The 19,868-nt window shown below is 40.2% G+C and overlaps 1 protein-coding gene across 1 annotated transcript; it reads left to right on the top strand.

Annotated features, from left to right (window-relative positions):
- The first annotated feature begins 38 nt into the window (after positions 1-38).
- Positions 39-19,585, top strand: TBC1D21 (TBC1 domain family member 21). The gene is made up of 11 exons (XM_003754970.3): positions 39-327; positions 2,847-2,954; positions 3,230-3,333; positions 4,406-4,500; positions 5,579-5,689; positions 5,873-5,973; positions 14,777-14,873; positions 15,313-15,413; positions 17,106-17,222; positions 18,386-18,469; positions 19,447-19,585. Exons 1-11 carry the CDS (start codon positions 268-270, stop codon positions 19,477-19,479), a joined length of 1,011 nt encoding a protein of 336 aa, XP_003755018.1. The 5' UTR covers positions 39-267; the 3' UTR covers positions 19,480-19,585.
- The last annotated feature ends 283 nt before the right edge of the window (positions 19,586-19,868 follow it).

Genomic DNA, 19,868 nt, shown 5'->3' with positions numbered 1-19,868 from the left:
CCGAGGCTTCACAAAATTCTTACGTCATTGTGATGACTCTCCTAGAGTGTTTGTGATGTCATCATATCCTGTTCAGTCTCGTGGAAGAGACCAGGGAGAGGGACATCTCCCCTTCATAGTTTATCTTGTTAGTAAGTAAGCAACCCAGAGTCTTTTCATCAAAGAATCACAGTGGAGGCCCTAGACTTTCTTCACTGATTTGGAAACCTCAAGACTCTGGGAAATTTCTAACTAAAAGGTTGCTTTGAAGATAGCTAACAGGAGACTATGACCACCCTCTCTCCAGAAAACAGCTTCTCTGCCATGAAGTCAGCTTCTTTTATCCTGGTGAGTGGTTGCTAAGGGTCTGGACTGGCTTCTCCAATCTCCATCTCTCCCCTTCCCTCAGAGAAGCCTTCTGCCTCCTGCAAACGTATTTTACTTGGAGATTTTTGCTTCATTCACCATGGTGATCATAAAGTCTTAGTTGGCTCAGAAAGTCACTAATTCTTATTCCTGCAAAAGTCTCTAAGTACTGCACAGGAGGACTCTTCCACCTTCTCACTTACTTGTGATTCTTCCTTGATTGTATTTTCTGATCCTTGAGTCTCAACTATTCTTGGTGTGTGATACCGTTCACTCCATTTCAGACAAGAGTCAAGTCTGTGGTGAGGTGGAGGATGGGAAGGCAAAGGTGCAACATCAGGGCTGAGGGCAGGACAGATCCAGGTGGGAAAGAGAGTTTCTTTCTCATCAGTGAAACCATCTTCCTCTATCCCATCCAGAAGCCATCTCTGAATGGAGATGGAGCAGACAGTTACCAGCTTGATGCAATAGGAGAGCCCCTCCACTGATCTGCCAAGTTGACTGAAGTGAAACCCCATGTTCCCTGGGGTTTTGACATGATCTCTTCTTAAAATACAAGTCTCCTGGAGGGAAGACAATCAAAAGTCATCAACCTCAATGTGAATTAGCTAGATTGTCTGCAAGGAGATACTTGCATGGAAATAATAATAAACATTACTATAGTGTAGTAAAATTTGCAAAGCATTTTACATGCCTTTTACTTGATCCTAACAACAATCTTATGAGGTAAATCTCACAGATATCATCATTAGGCAACTAAGGGGCATGCAGTGGATAAAGTGTTAAATATAACTTAAATAACTTAAACCCATTTCTTGATTTCAAGTCCAAAATGACATCCAATATACTACATGAAATGAGAAAGGAGAAATATGACTTAGAACATAGTATGCTGCTGGGAGCGTAGGTTTGGATGGGATCAGCAGAAGAACACTATACACCTGGAGGTGAGGCTTAGAGAGGGGTACATCAATGAAAGCTTTCAAAGAAAAATATCTGTTCACAAGATGGAGATGATTTAATCCTACAAGAATTGGTTATATTGGTAAGACATTTGGGGTTATGTGACTTGCCCAGGGTCACACAGCTAGGAAGTGTTAAGTGTCTGAGGGCAGATTTGAACTCGGGTTCTCCTAACTTCAGGACTGATGCTCTACCCACTGTGCCACCTAGCTGCCCCCAGGAATTGGTTATTTTTGTTTTCATCATCATCATCATCATTATCAACAGCATTATCATGAGTATTCTCTTCATTATCATCATCACCAGTCCCATCCCCATTCCCAACATCATCATCATCATCACCACCACTATAATTATCATCATTTTTATTACTAGCCTCCAACTTAATTTTAAGCTGGACCCGTTTTTTCCTCTTGAAAATAAGCTAAATGAAGCTGGAGGGTAGGTAGATCCCTCCCCCTTCTTTCTTACCTTCTAAGATCCACCAAGAAGACTTTCCCTTTTCACCCTAGTCTCTTATCTCTCGTGAATCTTTTTTCCTAGAAGTATTTTAGAGATCATTTTCTAGGGTTAGGATTTTAAAGATTCAAACTCTTTTTCCCCTTTAGGGACTGTACTGTATTGAAGTATGTGACAGTGTTATCTCTTATGTTGTACCTGGTCTGAACAAGGGCTATCCTCTGATTAGCAATGCAGAACAATCATAAGAATAAGAAAAAGTTAGATGTCATAAAACTAGCAAAAGAGCACAGGAGCAATAGTCAGGAGACAGTAAGATTCCAATAACAGAAAATTCAATTTTACCTAAAGTTCTTACTCCACATGCTTTAAATAAACCTTTAAGAGTATGGTAAATGCCCATCATTACACTTGTTGGTAAGCCAGGTACATTATCATTCCTTTTCTCCTGAGCTTTAGCCACTGAGGTTTATTCCAATCTTAGGCGTAGCCCAGACTTCACTTATAGAAATTTCTTTCCTTAGCTCATTCTACTGTCAAAGGTTCTTAGTATATTGTGGTTCTGTTGCTTTAGAACTTCAAGTCAACTTCCCATCAAAAGCCCGCTCGGAACACTTTTTATATCTAACAACAGTTCTTGCAATGAACATACTACATCTTCTAATTATAAAAAATTTGCTTTTCTATCATTCCTATTTTTGCTTCCTTTTTTCCTATAGCAGAAAAAGAAGTTACAGAATCATGTAGTACATCCCCAAACAAGTAGTAAGAAAACTTAAGACTCTTTTTCCCCCAATCAAACCAGTCAGATTAGTATTCCCTTCTCAGGTAAGAAGGAACCATTACTTTCTCTAACAGCCTATTTGCTACCTGTGGTGTTCACTAGCAATATTCATCCAACCACCATTTTACAATTTGCCAGTGCTACAGTTTAGATTTACAAAAATATCTCAGCTCTCTCAGAAACTATTTTCTAAAATGACCAGTGTCTGTTCTAGGACACATCATTTTAAGACAATATTTGAACAGAAAATTGAACGAGATTTTAAAACACTGCTAAATTGGTTTGCCCACACCAGGTAAAGAGAAAACCACCAATTGACAAGACAGAATGGGATAGCTACTTTGATGAGAATGGTCACTTAGCCAAATCCCGAGACTTTATTTGCCTCAATATCCTGGAGAGGGTAAGTTCTCTCACTTATTTGGGGAAAGGGAAAAAAGTGGTTACCGCCAGGGTCCCATTAATACCCTTGGAGAGTTGGGGGAAGGAAAAAAATGATTACAACCATGATCTCACCTGTATCCCTAGAGACTTGGGGAACCGGGAGGGCTGAGGAGGAGAGGGCAGGAGAGGGGGAGGAGGGAATGGGGAAGAAAAACTCAGCGAGACTCAGAATTCTCTTGTTGCTCTGCTTTCATGTAACCCTGGGCTTTGGCCCCTTGCCCACTCTTCTCACAGGGTCTGCACCCCTTTGTAAGGACGGAGGCATGGAAGTTCCTCACAGGCTACTACTCATGGAGGAGCTCCAAGGATGAGCGCCTGATGGTGGACAGCACCCGGAAGTATGTTGGGTCAATAGAACAAAGATAATGTTAATATGTGGTTTTCAGAGTCTAAACCCTTCACAACCTTTCCCTTCAATTCCACTATTTTATTTTAATTTTTTATTTTATTTTCTATTCCTTCCTATGTCCTCAACCATACATTCAGTTCAGCTCTAGAGGGAGAGGAATAGAAATGTTTATTGTTTGGGGCAAGTTCCCAGGTGGGAAGACACAACTCCCCTATGTGAGACAATTAGTATAAAATCTGGTTTTAAAAGGAATGATTTTGATTCAAAGGGCTCTGGGGGTGAGAGCAGAGAGTTCAGTGTGGGCTAGAGTGGCCAGGATAGACTTCACTGCATCCTCTCCCTGCTTCTTGCTCCCAGGTATTGGGATAGTAAGACCACAGCCATGTATCTATGGCCTAAGCTGGACTTGCTGGGGGACAAGTCACGCCTTCTCTCAGAATAACTGAATGTCTGGTGTCACTGAGCTGAGAAACCCTTTTTGTATCTTTTATAGAAGATGAAGCAGGAGATAGAGGCAAATGGGGCCAATAGGATCCTGAGATTTTCTCACACATCCAGGGAGCTTTTCCCGCTCAGCCCTGTCTTCTTCCTTCTCCCAGTTGCCTCCCAAGCAATGGTATCATCCAATTGATTCTCACCCAGGCTTCTTAGAAATCCCGTTTTCCTTTCATGGGGGTGGGGGGGCATTTTCCCCCTCACAGGATCTTGTGTCCTGACATAGATGAGACCCTTCTTCATGCCTTGTTATAATTCTAGGGGCATAGGAGAAAGAAGGTTAGAAAGCAAAGAATCCCCAAAGATCTGCTGTGAATCCCTCTCTGCCTCGGGAATATATCTGGAAGAGATCTGAAGTCCATTGTTCTTCCTGTTAAGTTTGTCTAAGGTTGGTGTGAAAATAGACCGGTATTAGCTCTTACCCACCAGCCAGAGACAGTGTGTTTCATTTATGCTTGATAGCCCCAGGCAGATCAGGGATTTCTTGTTTTCACTGGCCCTTAGCTCTGAGTCACAGAAGTTTTCATCGCTGGGCCCTTAAAGACATCCCCTCTGTGTCCTTGCAGGAAAAACTATGAAGCTTTATGTGAAATGTATGAAAAAATCCAACCACTCCTGGAAAATCTGCACCGGAATTTCATCGAGACACGAAACAACATCTGTGAGCAATTCGCCCCTTCCTCAAACGTTTCCAAGGAAGGGAACCCCCTAGGCTTTGTACAATTGGCTTTGGATGCCTTCAGGCTTTTTGTAGCCACTTGCTGGCCAATGAATCAACAATTAAGTTTTTGCTGAGCCTCTCGGGCTAGATGCTGGGAAATACGGTACCTACTCTGTGCACACTGTGATAGGGTTGAAAGTACAAGGTAATTAATCCAGGCCATAGACTGGGACCTGTCGGTGTTGACTGGAACAGACACAGGAAATTTCCTGAAAGAAGTAGGATGGAGATAGGCCTCGAACGGGACAAAGTTGGTTGTGCTGGTGGGAGGGAGAAGGGAGAGAAAATAGGGGTGGACAGAAAGCAGGGGGATGCCTTGATCAAGAAGGGTTGAATAGATCTGTGGGCAAACCTGAGATCAGCTTGATTAGCCTGGAAGGGACCTGTTGAGGATTAGAAAATTCTCAAGTCCCAATCCCGTTTACCCCTGCTGCTCCATCTTGGGGCAGGGATGAACTGTCTTCCTCCCTGATGCTACGAGAGTCTGGACGCTGACCTATGCTAAAAAAAAATTGGGGTGTTAGATCAGAAGGTTCTATCAAGGACACAGCTCTTCCTTCCATATTATGTATTCCCTTTTATGTTCTCCAAGCCCAAATTCTAAAGCAAGTTGTCCCAGACTCTGCAAAAATGTCCCTGAGAAAAAAGCCCAACCCAAGGGAAATGTGCTCCCAGACCCCCAAGGGGCACGACTCAGGGCCCTGAATATCCAGCCATGGGCATTCATGTCTGAAGGGTTCTCTCCATCTTCTCTCCCCTCACTCTGAGGCAACGAGACCTGCAGAAGTCAGCCCCAAACCCTGTCGGCAAAGATGGCTCCTCCTGGCTTTGAGGTGTGAGCTTCAGGCCGCCCCAGAGAGAGAGGATTCCTGGGAAAGGTGCTGCCGGGTTCTGCTCTCCCAGCCACCTTTGCTGGGCAGATAAGGGCCCCCCACAGCTTTGTCTGCCGACTCAGGGGGTTGGGGAGGTTCTCACAGGCCCTGGGGGGTTCTGTGCTTGTCTCCCCAATCTCCTGAAGCCTATGACATCCAGAGGCTCTATGACAAGGACCCAATGGGCAACGTGGTCATAGACAAGAAACGCCTGGAGAAGATCTTGCTGCTGAGTTACGTGTGCAACACAGAGACAGGTGAGCTGCCCAGGGGAATCCACTTAGTGCCCGGCCAAGCTGCCTCCCGAGCCCCGGCTCTCCCCTCCTCCAGCCCCTGGCCTTCGACTCCCCTCAGCCCCTCACCTCCTCCTGCTTTCTCCCCCACCCCAAGGAGGGTGGCCCTCCACCCTCCCCGCCCCAGCTCTGCTATATCTCTGCCAGAATACCAGCAGGGCTTCCATGAGATGGTGATGCTCTTCCAGCTGATGGTGGAAAATGACTATGAGACCTTCTGGCTTTTCCAGTTCTTTCTGCAAAAGATCGTGAGTGGCCCAAACAAACCCACCACCCCGACCCAAAGGGGTCTACCCTCCCCAGCCTCCTACCTCCATGTGCCGGACAGAGGGCCAGGGTCTGCCCCACTCAGCTCCCAGCCCCAGCCTCACCAAAGAATGAGCGTTCTCCTTGTATTGTGTGAGGGAATGAGGGAGAGAGTGCACCCCCATGGATTCAATAGGTCCCAGGAACAGGGGGGCTGGGTCAGAGATGGTACACATTTTAAATGGATTCCATTGTTTGTGGTCAGATCAGAGAGACCAGGAGCAGTTTGCCCCTTTCTTCTCCAGGCAGACAGGGTTAAGTGACACCCAAGGTCATGCAGATATTATGGATCTGAGGTTGGATTCAAACTCAGGTCTTCCTGACTACAGACCCAGCGCTCTACCCACTGAGCCACCAGCTGCCCTGTGTCAGAGAAAGTTACAGTGGGATCTTAAATATTACTATGACTGCTGCCCCTGCTCCTGCTGCTACAACTACTATACCACTAGTACTACCATCACTACTAATATTACTAACACCACTACTACTACTATTATTATTATTATTACTACCATTGTCACTACTATTATTACTATGTAACTATTACTGTTACTACTACAACCATCACCACTACCACTACTACCACTATCATTCTACTATTACCGCTACTACCATGATCACTACTACACCACCATCACTACTAGTACCACTACAACTGCTACTACTACCACCATGATCACTATACCACCACTACTACTAGTACTATTACTACAACAACATTATTACTACCACCACCACTACTAATATTACTACTAGTACAACATTACTACCTCTACTATCATTACAACAATGACAACTACTACCATTACTATTACACCACCATCACTACCACCACCACCACTACTACTACTACATTGTCACCACCATTATTACTACTACTACTACTATTACCATTACTACAACATTATCACTACCTACTACTACTACTACAAAATCACGACCATTACTACTACTACTACTACTACTACTACTACTACTACTATGTTATCATAACCATTACTATTACTACTACTACTATTACTATTACTACAACATTATCACTACTACTACTATTACTTCTACTCCTACTAATACTACAATATCATAACCATTACTACTACTACTACTACATTATCACTACCATTACTACTACTACTACAATATCACTACTATTACTACTGCTACTACTACTACATTATCACTACCATTACTACTACTACTACATTATCACTACCATTACTACTACTACTACTATTACCATTACTACAAAATTATCACTACCTACTACTACTACTACTACTACTACTACAATATCACGACCATTACTACTACTACATTATCATAACCATTACTATTACTACTACTACTATTACTATTACTACAACATTCTCACTACTACTACTATTATTACTACTATAACTACTACAATATCACAACCATTACTACTACTACTACTACTACTACATTATTACTACCATTACTACTCTGCTACTAGTACTACTATTACTATTACTACAACATTATCACTACTACTACACTACTACTACTACTACTACTACTACAACTACTACAATATCACAACCATTACTACTACTACTACCACATTATCACTACCATTACTACTACTACTACAATATCACTACCATTACTACGACTACTACTACATTACTACTATTACTACTACTGCTACTAGTACTACTATTACTTATTACTACATTATTACTACTACTACACTACTACTACTACTACTACTACTACTACTACTACTACTTCAATATCATGACCATTACTACTACTACTACATTATTACTACCATTACTACTACTGCTACTAGTACTACTATTACTATTACTACAACATTATTACTACGACTACACTACTACTACTACTACTACAATATCATGACCATTACTACTACGACGGCTACCATGATCGTTTACTTTTACCATGATCACTTTCTTTATATTTTTATATATATATATTTGTACTTCTTGGTAAATAGTAGCACTTAACATAAATGTTTGTTGACTGTGTGAATAATAATTGGCCCTAGTCTAAATGAAATCTCAAAAAAAAAAAAGACATGAGAATGAGGTATTATACCAATAATAATAATAACAATAACAATAACTGGTTCTTAGAAAATTCTGGAGGGTTTACATATGTATCTCATTTGTCTTAAAATAATTTTAAGGTGAGAATAAGTTTAAGCAAGTGTTGTCTCCATTTTAAAGACATAAACTGAAGTTGGATGCCATGCACAGTCATTTAAATAACAGAACAATGTTTGAACCCATTTTCCCAACTCCAACATTAGTATTTTAACGACTGGGCCATGTTGCCTCTCTTAATGAAGAGTATCAAGATTTGGAGTCAGGAGACATGGGTTCTCATTCTAGCTGAATGATGCTGGTCAAAGAATTCTAGTCCAATTTGTAAAAGGGGAGCCCTACACAACTTTTCCCAAAAAGTTGTTGTGATATTATTTTGTAAGTGGTAATGAACAATATAAATGTGAGTTATTAGAGGTATTATTATTAAATTATGTTCGCCTAGGTTAGATTGGGCTGTCTTTCCATTTGCATTTTTATGCTTATTTGAGAGATATTGACCTTGTATCTTGAAGCAAACTTTCTTCACAATATTGATGTGAAAACTCCCTTCCTTGATGAGATTCAACAGCTGCCTTATAATTTATATAATCCTAGAGAGTTGTCTAGGGTTATCTACTTAGATGTAGATGTCTAGATAGATATCTAGGATATCTGCAATATCATTCTCTGAATGAGAAGCAGAAGTGGAAAACTGAAAAAAATCTCACCCCCTACCCAAAGAACAACTCCCACCTCCAAGCGGCCATGCAGCATGCCCCTAAAAACTTGAGTGACAGGAAAGAAGCCCACTGCACCTTTTAATATCCCCTGTTTTTCTTAAGTTGGGATGACATCTGTCATCTACCCCTTGGATAGTCCACCTCTGGGGTCAAATAGAACTAGCTCCCCATGACAACCTTTTAAGCATATCAAGACCACTTTCATGTTTTCTCTGTCTGTAGGCTAAATGCCCTGAGTTTATCTTGTCTTGCAGAATAGCTTTTAATTCCTTCAGCATCCTGTTTCTTCTTCAGAACACACTCCAACTGGTGAATATTTTTTCTAAAACATGTCTCTCAGAATTGGACCCTATAACCCAGTTGTGATCTAATCAGGACAGAATATAGCAGGATCACTATTCCCTTCTTTCTGGACCACATAGTATCACTAATGATTAAAATCACATTAGAGATCATGAGAGAGAAAGTGTTTTGTCCAAATTGATGGAGAAGTGACTTTAGAGACAGGGAGAGACCTGGTTTCAAATCTTACCTCTGACTGGCACTCCCTGACTGGGCAAATCAATTCAGTCCTCATTCTGACAAATCTTATAGCTATTCTTGCTAGAAAAACAAAGGTCCCATTAACTTTTTTTATGAACTTCATTCTATATCCTATACATGTGCAAGGAATCCAACTATAACACTTGGCTTACATCACCAATGAGTTTATGATGTTAGTTTCAGGTACTTTTTCGCCCTTTAAAGTCTTTTTGAATCCCATTTCTCACTGTGCTGGGTACCCCTCCCAGCTGTCATGTGAAAATTTGACACATTTACTATCTGTGCCTTTATTCATATCATTCATGAAAATTTTGAAGAGAATGAGACAAAAGATGGGGCTCCTACTAGAGATTTCCTGACAGATTGACATCTAACTCTTACTGGATTTGGTTTGAGTTAGTCACCCCATTCATATCTCTTGGTTTTTTCACAAGAGACATTGTCAAATACCTTGCCAGAATCCAATTATCTTATGTTCTAATATTCACTTGACTTACTATTCAAATACCCTCAACAAGGAAATGAAGTTAGTCTGATGTGTCCTTTATGAATCAATGTTGGTTCTCAGTGCTTACAGATCTCCCCATTAATATTCCTCCTCAAATTGATAGTAACTCACTCTTAGATAGTTCAAAGACTCTATCCTTCCTTTTGAAAAATTAGGAAAACATCTACCTATTGCCACTCCTGACCCTTTTTATAATTCTTATAATCAACAATAAAAGCTTAACAGTGACATCCAAAAGCTATTTCCATTCTCTGGGGCAGATTCATCTAGAAACACCTCTCAAGGGCAGCTAAAGGCTCTTTCATCTTCTCATTTCTCTTGAGTTCCAATTCCCTCTTAATCATTTTTATTCTATCCTTCTCAAGCCAAAAGTCCTTCTCCATGGCAGAAAACATAAGAGCAAAATGGCAGTTGAGTTGGTCCACCTTGCCATCCACCCACAGCAGGGTGAACTTCCTCCTCCCATATAGCTAAAAGTGTTTTGTTTTGTTTTTCTTTTTTTTTATTATCCTTAGTTTTTGAGCTTTCACTCTTCTGACACTGGATATGCAGGAATGTGTAATTCTTTTGTATTCATCCTTAGTTATCTGTGATCTATTCCATCTCTTATCTGAACCCTTTAAAAAGCTTTTTGTGTTCCTTGTGGACTCTTTAGATACTCCTGCCCTTCCTACTTCATTTTCACAGTTGTGAATGCCTTGAACAAGAATATATACATAATTACCCATCCTTTCCTTGAAGGCCTGTAGCAAAGGCTGCTATGGTCTAAACCGCCTATTCCACTTTAGGATAGCTCTGATTGTTAGAAAGATTTCTCTTTTTATACTTCACTCCATTTGCTTCCACGGTGGCAAGTTGGAGTTTCCCCAGAAGAAAGATGACTTCCACCATTTACTACTCTTGTGGCTCTAGGGGTGATGCTTGTGAATGACTCTTTCTACTAACACTGGAGCTCATGAGTACTCACCTATCCTAGAAAAGTCTATTTGGAAGTCAGTCACTCAATTAACCTTGGCCAAAAGCATTTAATGAAAATGTAAATCAAATACGTAACATTTTCAGAATATGAGACCTGTAAATTTGAATTGCACTCTCCCACTAATTCACATAGCGTCTATACAAAGAAGGGATTTACAGGATAGTCCAGGATACTAAGGCATAGTTGGCGAATATATATGGCTGGAGCAACTCATAACACTAGAACTGCAGACTTGGGTGTCTACTCTATCTCAGGAATTGCCCATAAATATTCCTCGATGACTCTAGTTTCTGTGTTGAACAAATACTTCCACTGCTAAGCTGTGCTGATCCACACTGGTGGATGACACTTCATTGGGCATGGTGTCTCAGCTGGATGACTTAGTTTATTTGTACTCCTTCTCTTGTGGTGTGTTCCTAAGCTGCTTTTCTCCTCAAGTGAGCTTGCTCCCTGACAGCAACTGTAGTATCTGTCACTTCCAGTTTCAGGCTTAGCTGATGCTTTCAACTGAATTAATGTTGTGTTCTCTTAGGAAAAGGCAGTAACCCTTAGCCTAAATTTGGCAAAAGTCTCTACAATTCAGGATCTTTGAAGGATTCTTCTTCTCCACCTCCCAACAAAAAACAGATGATGATACAAATAAATTTCTTATTCTTTTTCTCCTTGTCCTTAATTCTCCTCTTTTTTTCCTCCTCCTTCTTTTCCTCTTCCTCCGTGGCAGTGGATAATATCAAAGAACAAAAATAGCTTCTCTATTTCAGCCACAGGTAGCAGTAGTAGAAAGAAAACCTAAATCTTTCTTTAGTTAAATAAATTTTCCTGGCAAAATAAGTGACAGTTCAGAGGGGCAGTCATGGCTTCTCTGACCAACTCTGAAATCTATTATTTTGCCTCAATATTTTCTTACCTCTACCTATATACAATTATCAACTGAATCCTCTCTGAGAGATAGCTTACTTAGTTTTATGATTAGTAATCAAATTTTCATCATCTATCACTAAATTATTACCAAATAAAGCATGTTTATTCCATAATCATAAAATAATTCTAGCCCAGAAAACTTAAGTGACTTGCTCAAGATCATGGAAGTAGTAAGTAATTATATTAACTTTCAAAATTCAGGTCCTCTGGAGATCCAATGTATTGGCTGAAGAATTTTCTGGGATGTTTTGGTCTCCTTGTTACAGTGATTGTTTTACATTAGTAAAATAGTAGAAGTTGGTGATCAAAGAGTAGTTGTCTTTTCTCTTATTCATATTTATTTTTCCAACATCAACAATTTATTTTAAAAGTTTAGATTACAATGGTTAGAGTTTCACAAAATATCTTCTCTTCTTTTTCTTCTCTTCTAATTTGCTTTTAACTGTGACCATTATTCTAACTAATTAATTTTCTTACTGAACATAGATAACTAATTCTGAATTGATTCACACAATCTGAACCTACTCACTTCCTAAGTGTTAGGATATAATTGATTTCATTTTGGAGAATGATATTTGGTTTTTACCTTGTCCAGACACTCTTCTGAAAGGAGATATTTATGTTTTACAAACATGGATCTTCTGAGTAGTACAACAGCCATTGACTTCTTTCTTAATCCTTAAGCATATTTTGCCAACATATTTTTATACTCACCTGTGACAACCTTTGCAACAATCAAAAGATTAAGATCTATGTTGATTTTGGAGGATCTTGTCAAGTTCTTTGTAGAATTGCTCTAACATTACAAAGAGGTGTAGATACATAAGATGTAATTCAAATCACAGTGTCCTTGGGTTTTTGTTTGGTTTTTTTTGTTTAGAGCTTTCTTTTCGTTTTGCCCATTGAGCACTGAAAAGTGAAAAAATTTTTTATTGCCTTCGGACATGTAATGAAATCATCTTCACAAGTTCCTTGATTTGTTCCTACAAAAAGTGTCCAAGAGCCATCTTTTCAAAAGCTACAACTTTTTATGTCTCCTGGCTTTCTCAAAATATTATCAGTTTTGATGTGATTCCAATGTTCAAAAAAATGGCAATCCATCGGTTATTAGACAAAAATCACATGAAGATCACCAACAGTTTAAATTAATGTTAGATCTCAAGGATGGACAGAAGCAGCTACACCCAAAGAAAGAACACTAGGAAATGAATGTAAACTGCTTGCATTTTTGTTCTTCTTCCCGGGTTATTTATACCTTCTAAATCCAATTCTCCCTGAGCAACAAGAGAACTGTTCGGTTCTGCACACATATATTGCATCTAGGATATACTGTGACATATTTAACATGTATAGGACTGCTTGCCATCTGGGGGAGGGAGTGGAGGGTGGGAGGGGAAAAATCGGAACAGAAGTGAGTGCAAGGGATAATGTTGTTAAAAATTACCCTGGCATGGGTTCTGTCAATAAAAAGTTATTTTTAAAAATTTAATTAATTGTTAGATCATCAAAAAGTCACAGGCAATAGCACTTTGCCACTGCATTTTGAAAGTGAAAGGTTTGTATGTGGCTAAAGCAGAGAGAAGAAGAAACACTTCCTTGAGAGATTATCAGTATGGAATATTGAATATAATATCAGACTCTCAAAAATGTTGCTTAGTTTCATTGAGCTACTTTTTATTCTATTTATTTTTTGCTATAAGAAATGATCCTCTCATGAAGAAAAAAGGAGAGGTTAGGAAATGAAACTGATATAAAAAGACATTAATTTAAAATTTTAAATCTAAGTGCAAGGGGCTCACACAGTGCCATTTTGCATTTTTTTTAGAACCATAGGCTGTTGTAGCTGAAGGAGTAATTGCTAGTGGTACCTATTTAAAGAGGAGTTTCTTAGCTTTTAGGTCAGCTAGTCTTCAGGTAGTAAATTAGGCTGTTGCTAGAAAATTATTCTAAAATTAATTTATGGATTTGGACATTATGGTCATAGTTACTGCCACTTTAAATATTTCATCTCTCTAGGACTCAGCTTCCTCTGACTACTTTTTATTCTATTTAATTTTTGCTGTAAAAATGATTCTCTCATGAAGAAAAGAGATGTTTGGAAATGAAAGTGATATAAAAAGATATTAATTTAAAATTTTAAATCTCACACAGTGCCATTTTGTGTTTTTCTTAGAACCATAGGCTGCTATAGCTGAAGGAGTAATTGCTAGTGGTCAACCTATTTAAACATGAGTTTCTTAGTTTCTAGGCCAGCTATTATTCAGATAGCAAATTGGGCTGTTGCCAGAAAATTATTCTAATGTTAATTTATAGATCTGGACATCGTGGTCATAGTCGCTGCCACTTTAAATACTTTATCTCTCTAGGACTAGGCTTCCTCATCTATAAAATGAGAGATTTTGACCATGCGACCAATAAGGTCCTTTCTAGGTCTAAATTTATGTTCTTGTGGTCCTTGAGCCCATCTCTAAGTCCAGCAAAGCAGGACTAGGGTAGCAGTTTCCTTCCCCCAGCCACAATAACACTAGCAGTCAATCCTCCAACTATTCAGCTTCCTAGCAACTCACTTCTTCCCTGATCCCTGGATCCACATTTGAGATGTCTGTCCTCAGACCAAGCTGGCCATTCTTTGAGCTGATACAACTTGCAGAGCCAAATAAGAAAGGGCTCTGTTCCCAGTGGTTTTCTGCTCTTAGCTCTCCCAAGAGTCTGATGAGAGGTGTCCTGCCTGGGTCATGGGATTCATCAAACTTCTTAGAACCCTTAAAACCCTGAGACCTGCCCCTAAATGATGTCAGCTGCTATGTGTGACCACATGAGGAGGACCCTAGCCCCAGAAGTCTCCCTGGGGTTGGAAGGGCATTCTTGAGAACCACAAGTGACCTGCTCTCCAGTTGTTCCACTTCTTTCCTGATCCCCCTTTCCTTTCTCTCTCCTCCTCTTCTCTTTTTTTCTCCCACTTGTCATCCTCCATCTCCCCAGGAACATAGTTGTGTGATTAATATCGGGGTGGCGAAGAACCTGGAAATTCTCAGCTCTCTGATTTCTTTCCTGGATCCCACCTTTGCTGAGCATTTGAGTGAGTTGACCTTTATCTATCTCCCTCCTTCAGCTGCTCCATCCCTGCCAGGGACCCTGGTCAGCAAAGAATTCAATTTATGGTCCAAGGGCAAGAACTCGAGCTCTAATTCCATTCTGCCACCCAGCCCTTCTGTGATTTTGGACAAGTCCCTTAGCCACTCCAGTCTCAGTTTCCTCTTCTGCACATTGTGGAAGCTGGGTGGGATGACTTCTAATGGGATCCTGGGTTTTAGGCACCTAATCAAAGATGCTCCCTGACTGCCGAGACAGCCCTGGCTTTTAAGACTCACCTGTCATTTCACGACCTGTCGTTCTGCCCCTAGGAGGAGAGCCCATTCTGGAGACTGGGTGGGAGAGTCTGTGGGGATGGTTAGAGAGCTGGAGACATAGAAGGATGACGACTGGGCCACTGGTTGGGTTTTTTTCTTCCCCCACAGAAGGGAAAGGCGCAGGAGCTATACAAGCCCTCTTCCCCTGGTTCTGCCTCCTCTTCCAAAGGGCATTCAAGTCATTCGATGATGTCTGGAGACTCTGGGAGGTGAGGAACTTGGGGGGTTGGAAGATGAATCTGGACAAGTTCACACCCTTCACCCCATAGAATTTCCTTCCTCATCCACTTATTTATTTTATGATGCTTGAAACATCCAGGTTCACTTTCCCAAAGGACTCAGGATAGGAATCAAATCCATCTGAGTCATCTCCTTTGTTGGCTTCTGACTTACCTAAATCTGTCTACATCAGTGTACCTGAAAACCAGGTAATCTAGCCCTTAGGCACAGGGCAGGAATTTCCCTTTCCTCTGCTTGGTTGGATCTCAAGAGATCTTGTTCTAAGATCTTGGTTATTCAAGTTGTCCCTTGAGGAGATAGGGTGCTCTCCTCTGCAGTGGGAGTCCACAGGAAAATCCAGATTTTTTTTTCATTGCAGCATCAGTGACACATCAAATCACTCTGGAAATCTTTCTTTTAGATGGCAGGAAGAGATCTGGATTTTCCCCTTAGTTTGCAACTTACACATTGATGGCAGCCAATGACCTGGATATTTGACAAATGATTAAGATTCTACAGGATGTCTAGCTATGTCCCAAGTGACCTGGGAACCCCAGATAAGCCAGTTGCAATAACCATCTAGTTTCTGACCTCTTCTGGTCAGAATTTGCTCTTCTCCCCCAAAGCAGTCCTCATATAGTCTTTTTCCTGGGAAAGAAAACCTAGAAAAAAAGGAATCTGGGTACAATCTCAGAATTAAAGCAGAGAGATTCGATTTATTTTAACATTCTTAAAGCACCTACTATGTGCATGGTGCTGAATTAACTGCTAGGATTACAAAGATGGAAATATACACAGTCTCTGGTCTCAAGAAGCCTTCAGTTCAACAGGGTAGAACATGGCATGTACCTGAAGGAGCATGATCCCAGATAGAACATGACGAGACATAGCAGACCTGGAGAAAAGATGCTCTAAGGAAATCTAAGCGAAAGATGGTGTTGATCTGGGGAGGTCAGGACGTGGTGACACTTAAGCTGGACTTTGAAAGGAAAGGAGAATTTCAACAAGTAGAAAATTGAGGATATAAATGCATGAAGGGAAGAGAGGGGAGGACAAAACCAGATTAAGTAATTCAGTCTGGCAAGAATATGGGATGCTTAGAGTAGAGCTGTAAGAAATGATTGGAAAAATAAATTAAGGCAAGATTAGATGGGCCAGAGGATCTCTTGAGGCCGCTTGCAAGACAGAGTTCCTCAAGAATCAGCCCTGAAGTCCAGAGAGTCTGCCCATCCAACCACGTGATACCCACCCCTTCTCTGGGCTAGCTTATCATGAACCACCCTGTATCACCAAGGACAGTCTATGGCCCTCTCTTTTCTTCTTAGTCTTCTTTCTCTCATAGTTCCTATAGACATGAAAACCATAACCCTCTCTGAGGACAGGAACCATGGCTCCCCTTCCTCTTATCTCCCCTAATCCATCAAATAAGCATTAATTAAACCACTATTTGCTAGAGAAATATTATACAAACTGGAAATACAAAAATGAGGTAATCCCTGTCTTTAAAGAACAGAGGGAGAAGGCAGGGATACAGCAATAATCACAGGTAAACACAAGACATATTCAAAACAAATACAAATGCAGTTTAGCACAGGACCAGATGGGCAATTGTGAAGGTCATCCTGAATGCTCAAGTTATCCCACCCTCAGTACAAACCGGCTCTGGTCTGTCTCTTCCACAGGTCTTGCTAACGGGGAAACCCTGCAGGAATTTCCAGGTGATGGTGGCCTACAGCATGCTGCAGATGGTGAAAGAGCAAATCCTTCTGGAGAGTATGAATGGTGAAAATATCGTCATGGTGAGGGACCCACTGGCTGCTCTGGCTTAGAATCTGAGAGAAGTGGGCACATTTCTTTCCTTTTCCCCTCCCTCCTTCAACCTGCTCCCTCCTTCACCCCCAAGTCAAATATACATATATATGCATGTATATATATATACATTATATGTGTATGTATGTGTGTGTATGTATGTATATATATATATATAACTGAGAGAGGAAGACCTCAAGGATTCTGAACAAAACAGAAACAGTTGCTATATGCATTCACTCTGAGCTATTCAGGGCCCAAAAATAATGATCAATGATGCTTAGCCTGAGCAAAACAAGTCCCCTCTCAAGTACTTTTGATTTATTTTTATTTTCTAAAATATTGCTCTTTTATTTTTTTTACATCACAGTTATTCCCAATATTTCTTTCTTCCTCCCAATACAAAATACAAATGGTATTTTTTAAAAACAAAAAAAAAAGATAGAGAAAAAAGTCAAAAAATCAACACAGATAATCAAAACATTGGGAAAAGACCAGAATCATGTGCGATGTATATTTCCCAGGTACTTTTTAAGGGAGGGACCAATGATGAAAGAGGCAGACAGAGACAGAGACACAGAGAGAAACAGTGACAGAAACAGAGAGACACAGAATCAATGTCAACACAACCAATTACTACAGTGGGAAAAGACCAGAATCTTGTGCAATGTATAACACCTCCCAGGTATTTTTTAAGGGAGGGACCAATGATAGGATAAAATAATAAGAAATCATATTTCTATGATGCTTTTATGCTAAAGCATCTTTTATGATGAGTGTAAAAGCATTAAAGAGGCATCAACTCTTAATATGTTTATCCCATCATTGGTCTCTCCTGAATTTATTTTTCCCCTTCATTTCCCCTTAACAAAACTTGCTCTCAGGAAACTATCCCCAAAGAAAAGATCTGATGGATTTATCCATTCTTAAGTGTTAATAACTAATATTGGCTTTTACCTGGGGAAAAAGCCTTAAGTGGGTAGAATTTGAGGGACTGAGGTAAGAGGAGGGGACATCCAAGGCACCGAGCCTTCCCAGAGCTGCTCACATCACATTCCCTAGGTGCTCGCCTCCCTCTGGTCGAGCCTGGTTCTCAGGGGATACATCCCCCCCCAGGTCCAGATCAATCACGATTCCTCCTTCTCCTCCACAGGCCTGCAATAATCTTATTGACCTTGATGCTGACGAGCTTATCTCTTCTGCCTGTTTGGTCTATGCTGAACTAATGCAAAGGGATGTGAGTACTCAGAACTTCCAGGTCCTTTAGAATAGCCTTCCTTCACTGGCATTTCTGTGCATTCTCTCTGTGCTTGAGAGAACACTTGGTGCCAAATTATTACACTGATTCTCAACCAGAATGTGAGCCCAAAGGATGAACTTTTTCCTCTGCCTTTCCCCACAACATAACCCACATGGGACTGAGTGCATAGATAAATGTCGGCTCTAAATGAATGAAAGCACAAACAAATGCAAATAAATGAATGAATGACAGAATGGAGTGGATGAATGAAGAAGTAAATGATTGAATAACTCATGAGCAAGTTCAGGAATAAGTGAATGAATGAGTGAAGAAGTAAATGAGTAAATAATAATCAAATTCAGAAATAAGTGATTGAATGACTAAGTATGTTGAATGAGTGAAGAAATGAATGAATAACTAAAGTAATGAGTGAGAAAATAAATGAGTGAATGAATCAGTGGGTGAAGGAATATGCATGAAAGAACAAAAAAAGTGAAGAAATGAAGGCATGCCAGTGAATAAATAAAATCTCAAGGAAAGAATGATTAAAGAATGAGTGAATAATAACTGAATAATGAAAGAACAAATGAATGAGTGAATTAAAAAGAATGAATGAATGGATGGATGTGAATAAATGAATGAATCCAAAAATACATTAGTGAATGAGCAAATGAATCAATAAGTGAATGAATTAACTATGGAATGAGTGAGTGAAAAATAAATGAATGCATGTGTAAAATAATAAGTCAGTGAAGGGATGGGTAAAGGAAGGAAGGAATGAAAGAGCCAAAGGATGAATCAGTGAATGAGTCAAGAAATGAGTAAATTAAATGAATAAATAAATAGGGGAACAAATGAGTGAATGAGTAAATCAATGAATGAATGAGTGAAGGAATGAATTCAGTAACTGAAGGAATAAGTGAATGGTTTTGGACCCCTACTAACCTTAGGGCTCTCTCCTTTTATCTCCTTAGCCTCCAGAACCTTTAAAACAATTTTTCCAGTAAGGAGACAACCGCACCATGCTCAAGTTGGACAGACATAGTTACCTGGGCAGTAATGTCAAGAACAAGGCATTAGGATGAGGGAATAATACAGCACCACTGGAAATAATCATTGCTTTGGGAGAGTGACCATTTCTGAGGGCCAGGAGAATAGAGCAGCAGCGCCAACCATTACTGGGCTGCCTCTTAGCGTTGGGTGGGCTAGGAGAGAATGGCCACCTGGGAAGAGATGGGTGAGGCTTCAATAAATACCGTGAGTGATGGGAAAGCTGGGAAAAGGGCCTCAGGGTCAAGAAGAGATGTGCACTGGGAATAATAATAATGATGATATGATGACTTGAATTTATATAGCATGTTACCATTTCTAAAGCACTTTCCTCACAATATCCCAG

The sequence above is a fragment of the Sarcophilus harrisii genome, chromosome 2 (genome assembly GCF_902635505.1).
Source record: "Sarcophilus harrisii chromosome 2, mSarHar1.11, whole genome shotgun sequence".
NCBI lineage: Eukaryota > Metazoa > Chordata > Mammalia > Dasyuromorphia > Dasyuridae > Sarcophilus > Sarcophilus harrisii.
Note: the sequence above shows the minus strand (reverse complement) of the source record. Positions and strands in the feature narration are given on the sequence as shown.

Coding starts and splice junctions, on each gene's coding strand:
- TBC1D21 (XM_003754970.3), top strand. CDS start 268: ATGACCACCCTCTCTCCAGAAAACAGCTTCTCTGCCATGAAGTCAGCT. Junction 4,501..5,578: donor CGAGACACGAAACAACATCT/GTGAGCAATTCG, acceptor AATCTCCTGAAG/CCTATGACATCCAGAGGCTC. Junction 15,414..17,105: donor ATGTCTGGAGACTCTGGGAG/GTGAGGAACTTG, acceptor TCTCTTCCACAG/GTCTTGCTAACGGGGAAACC.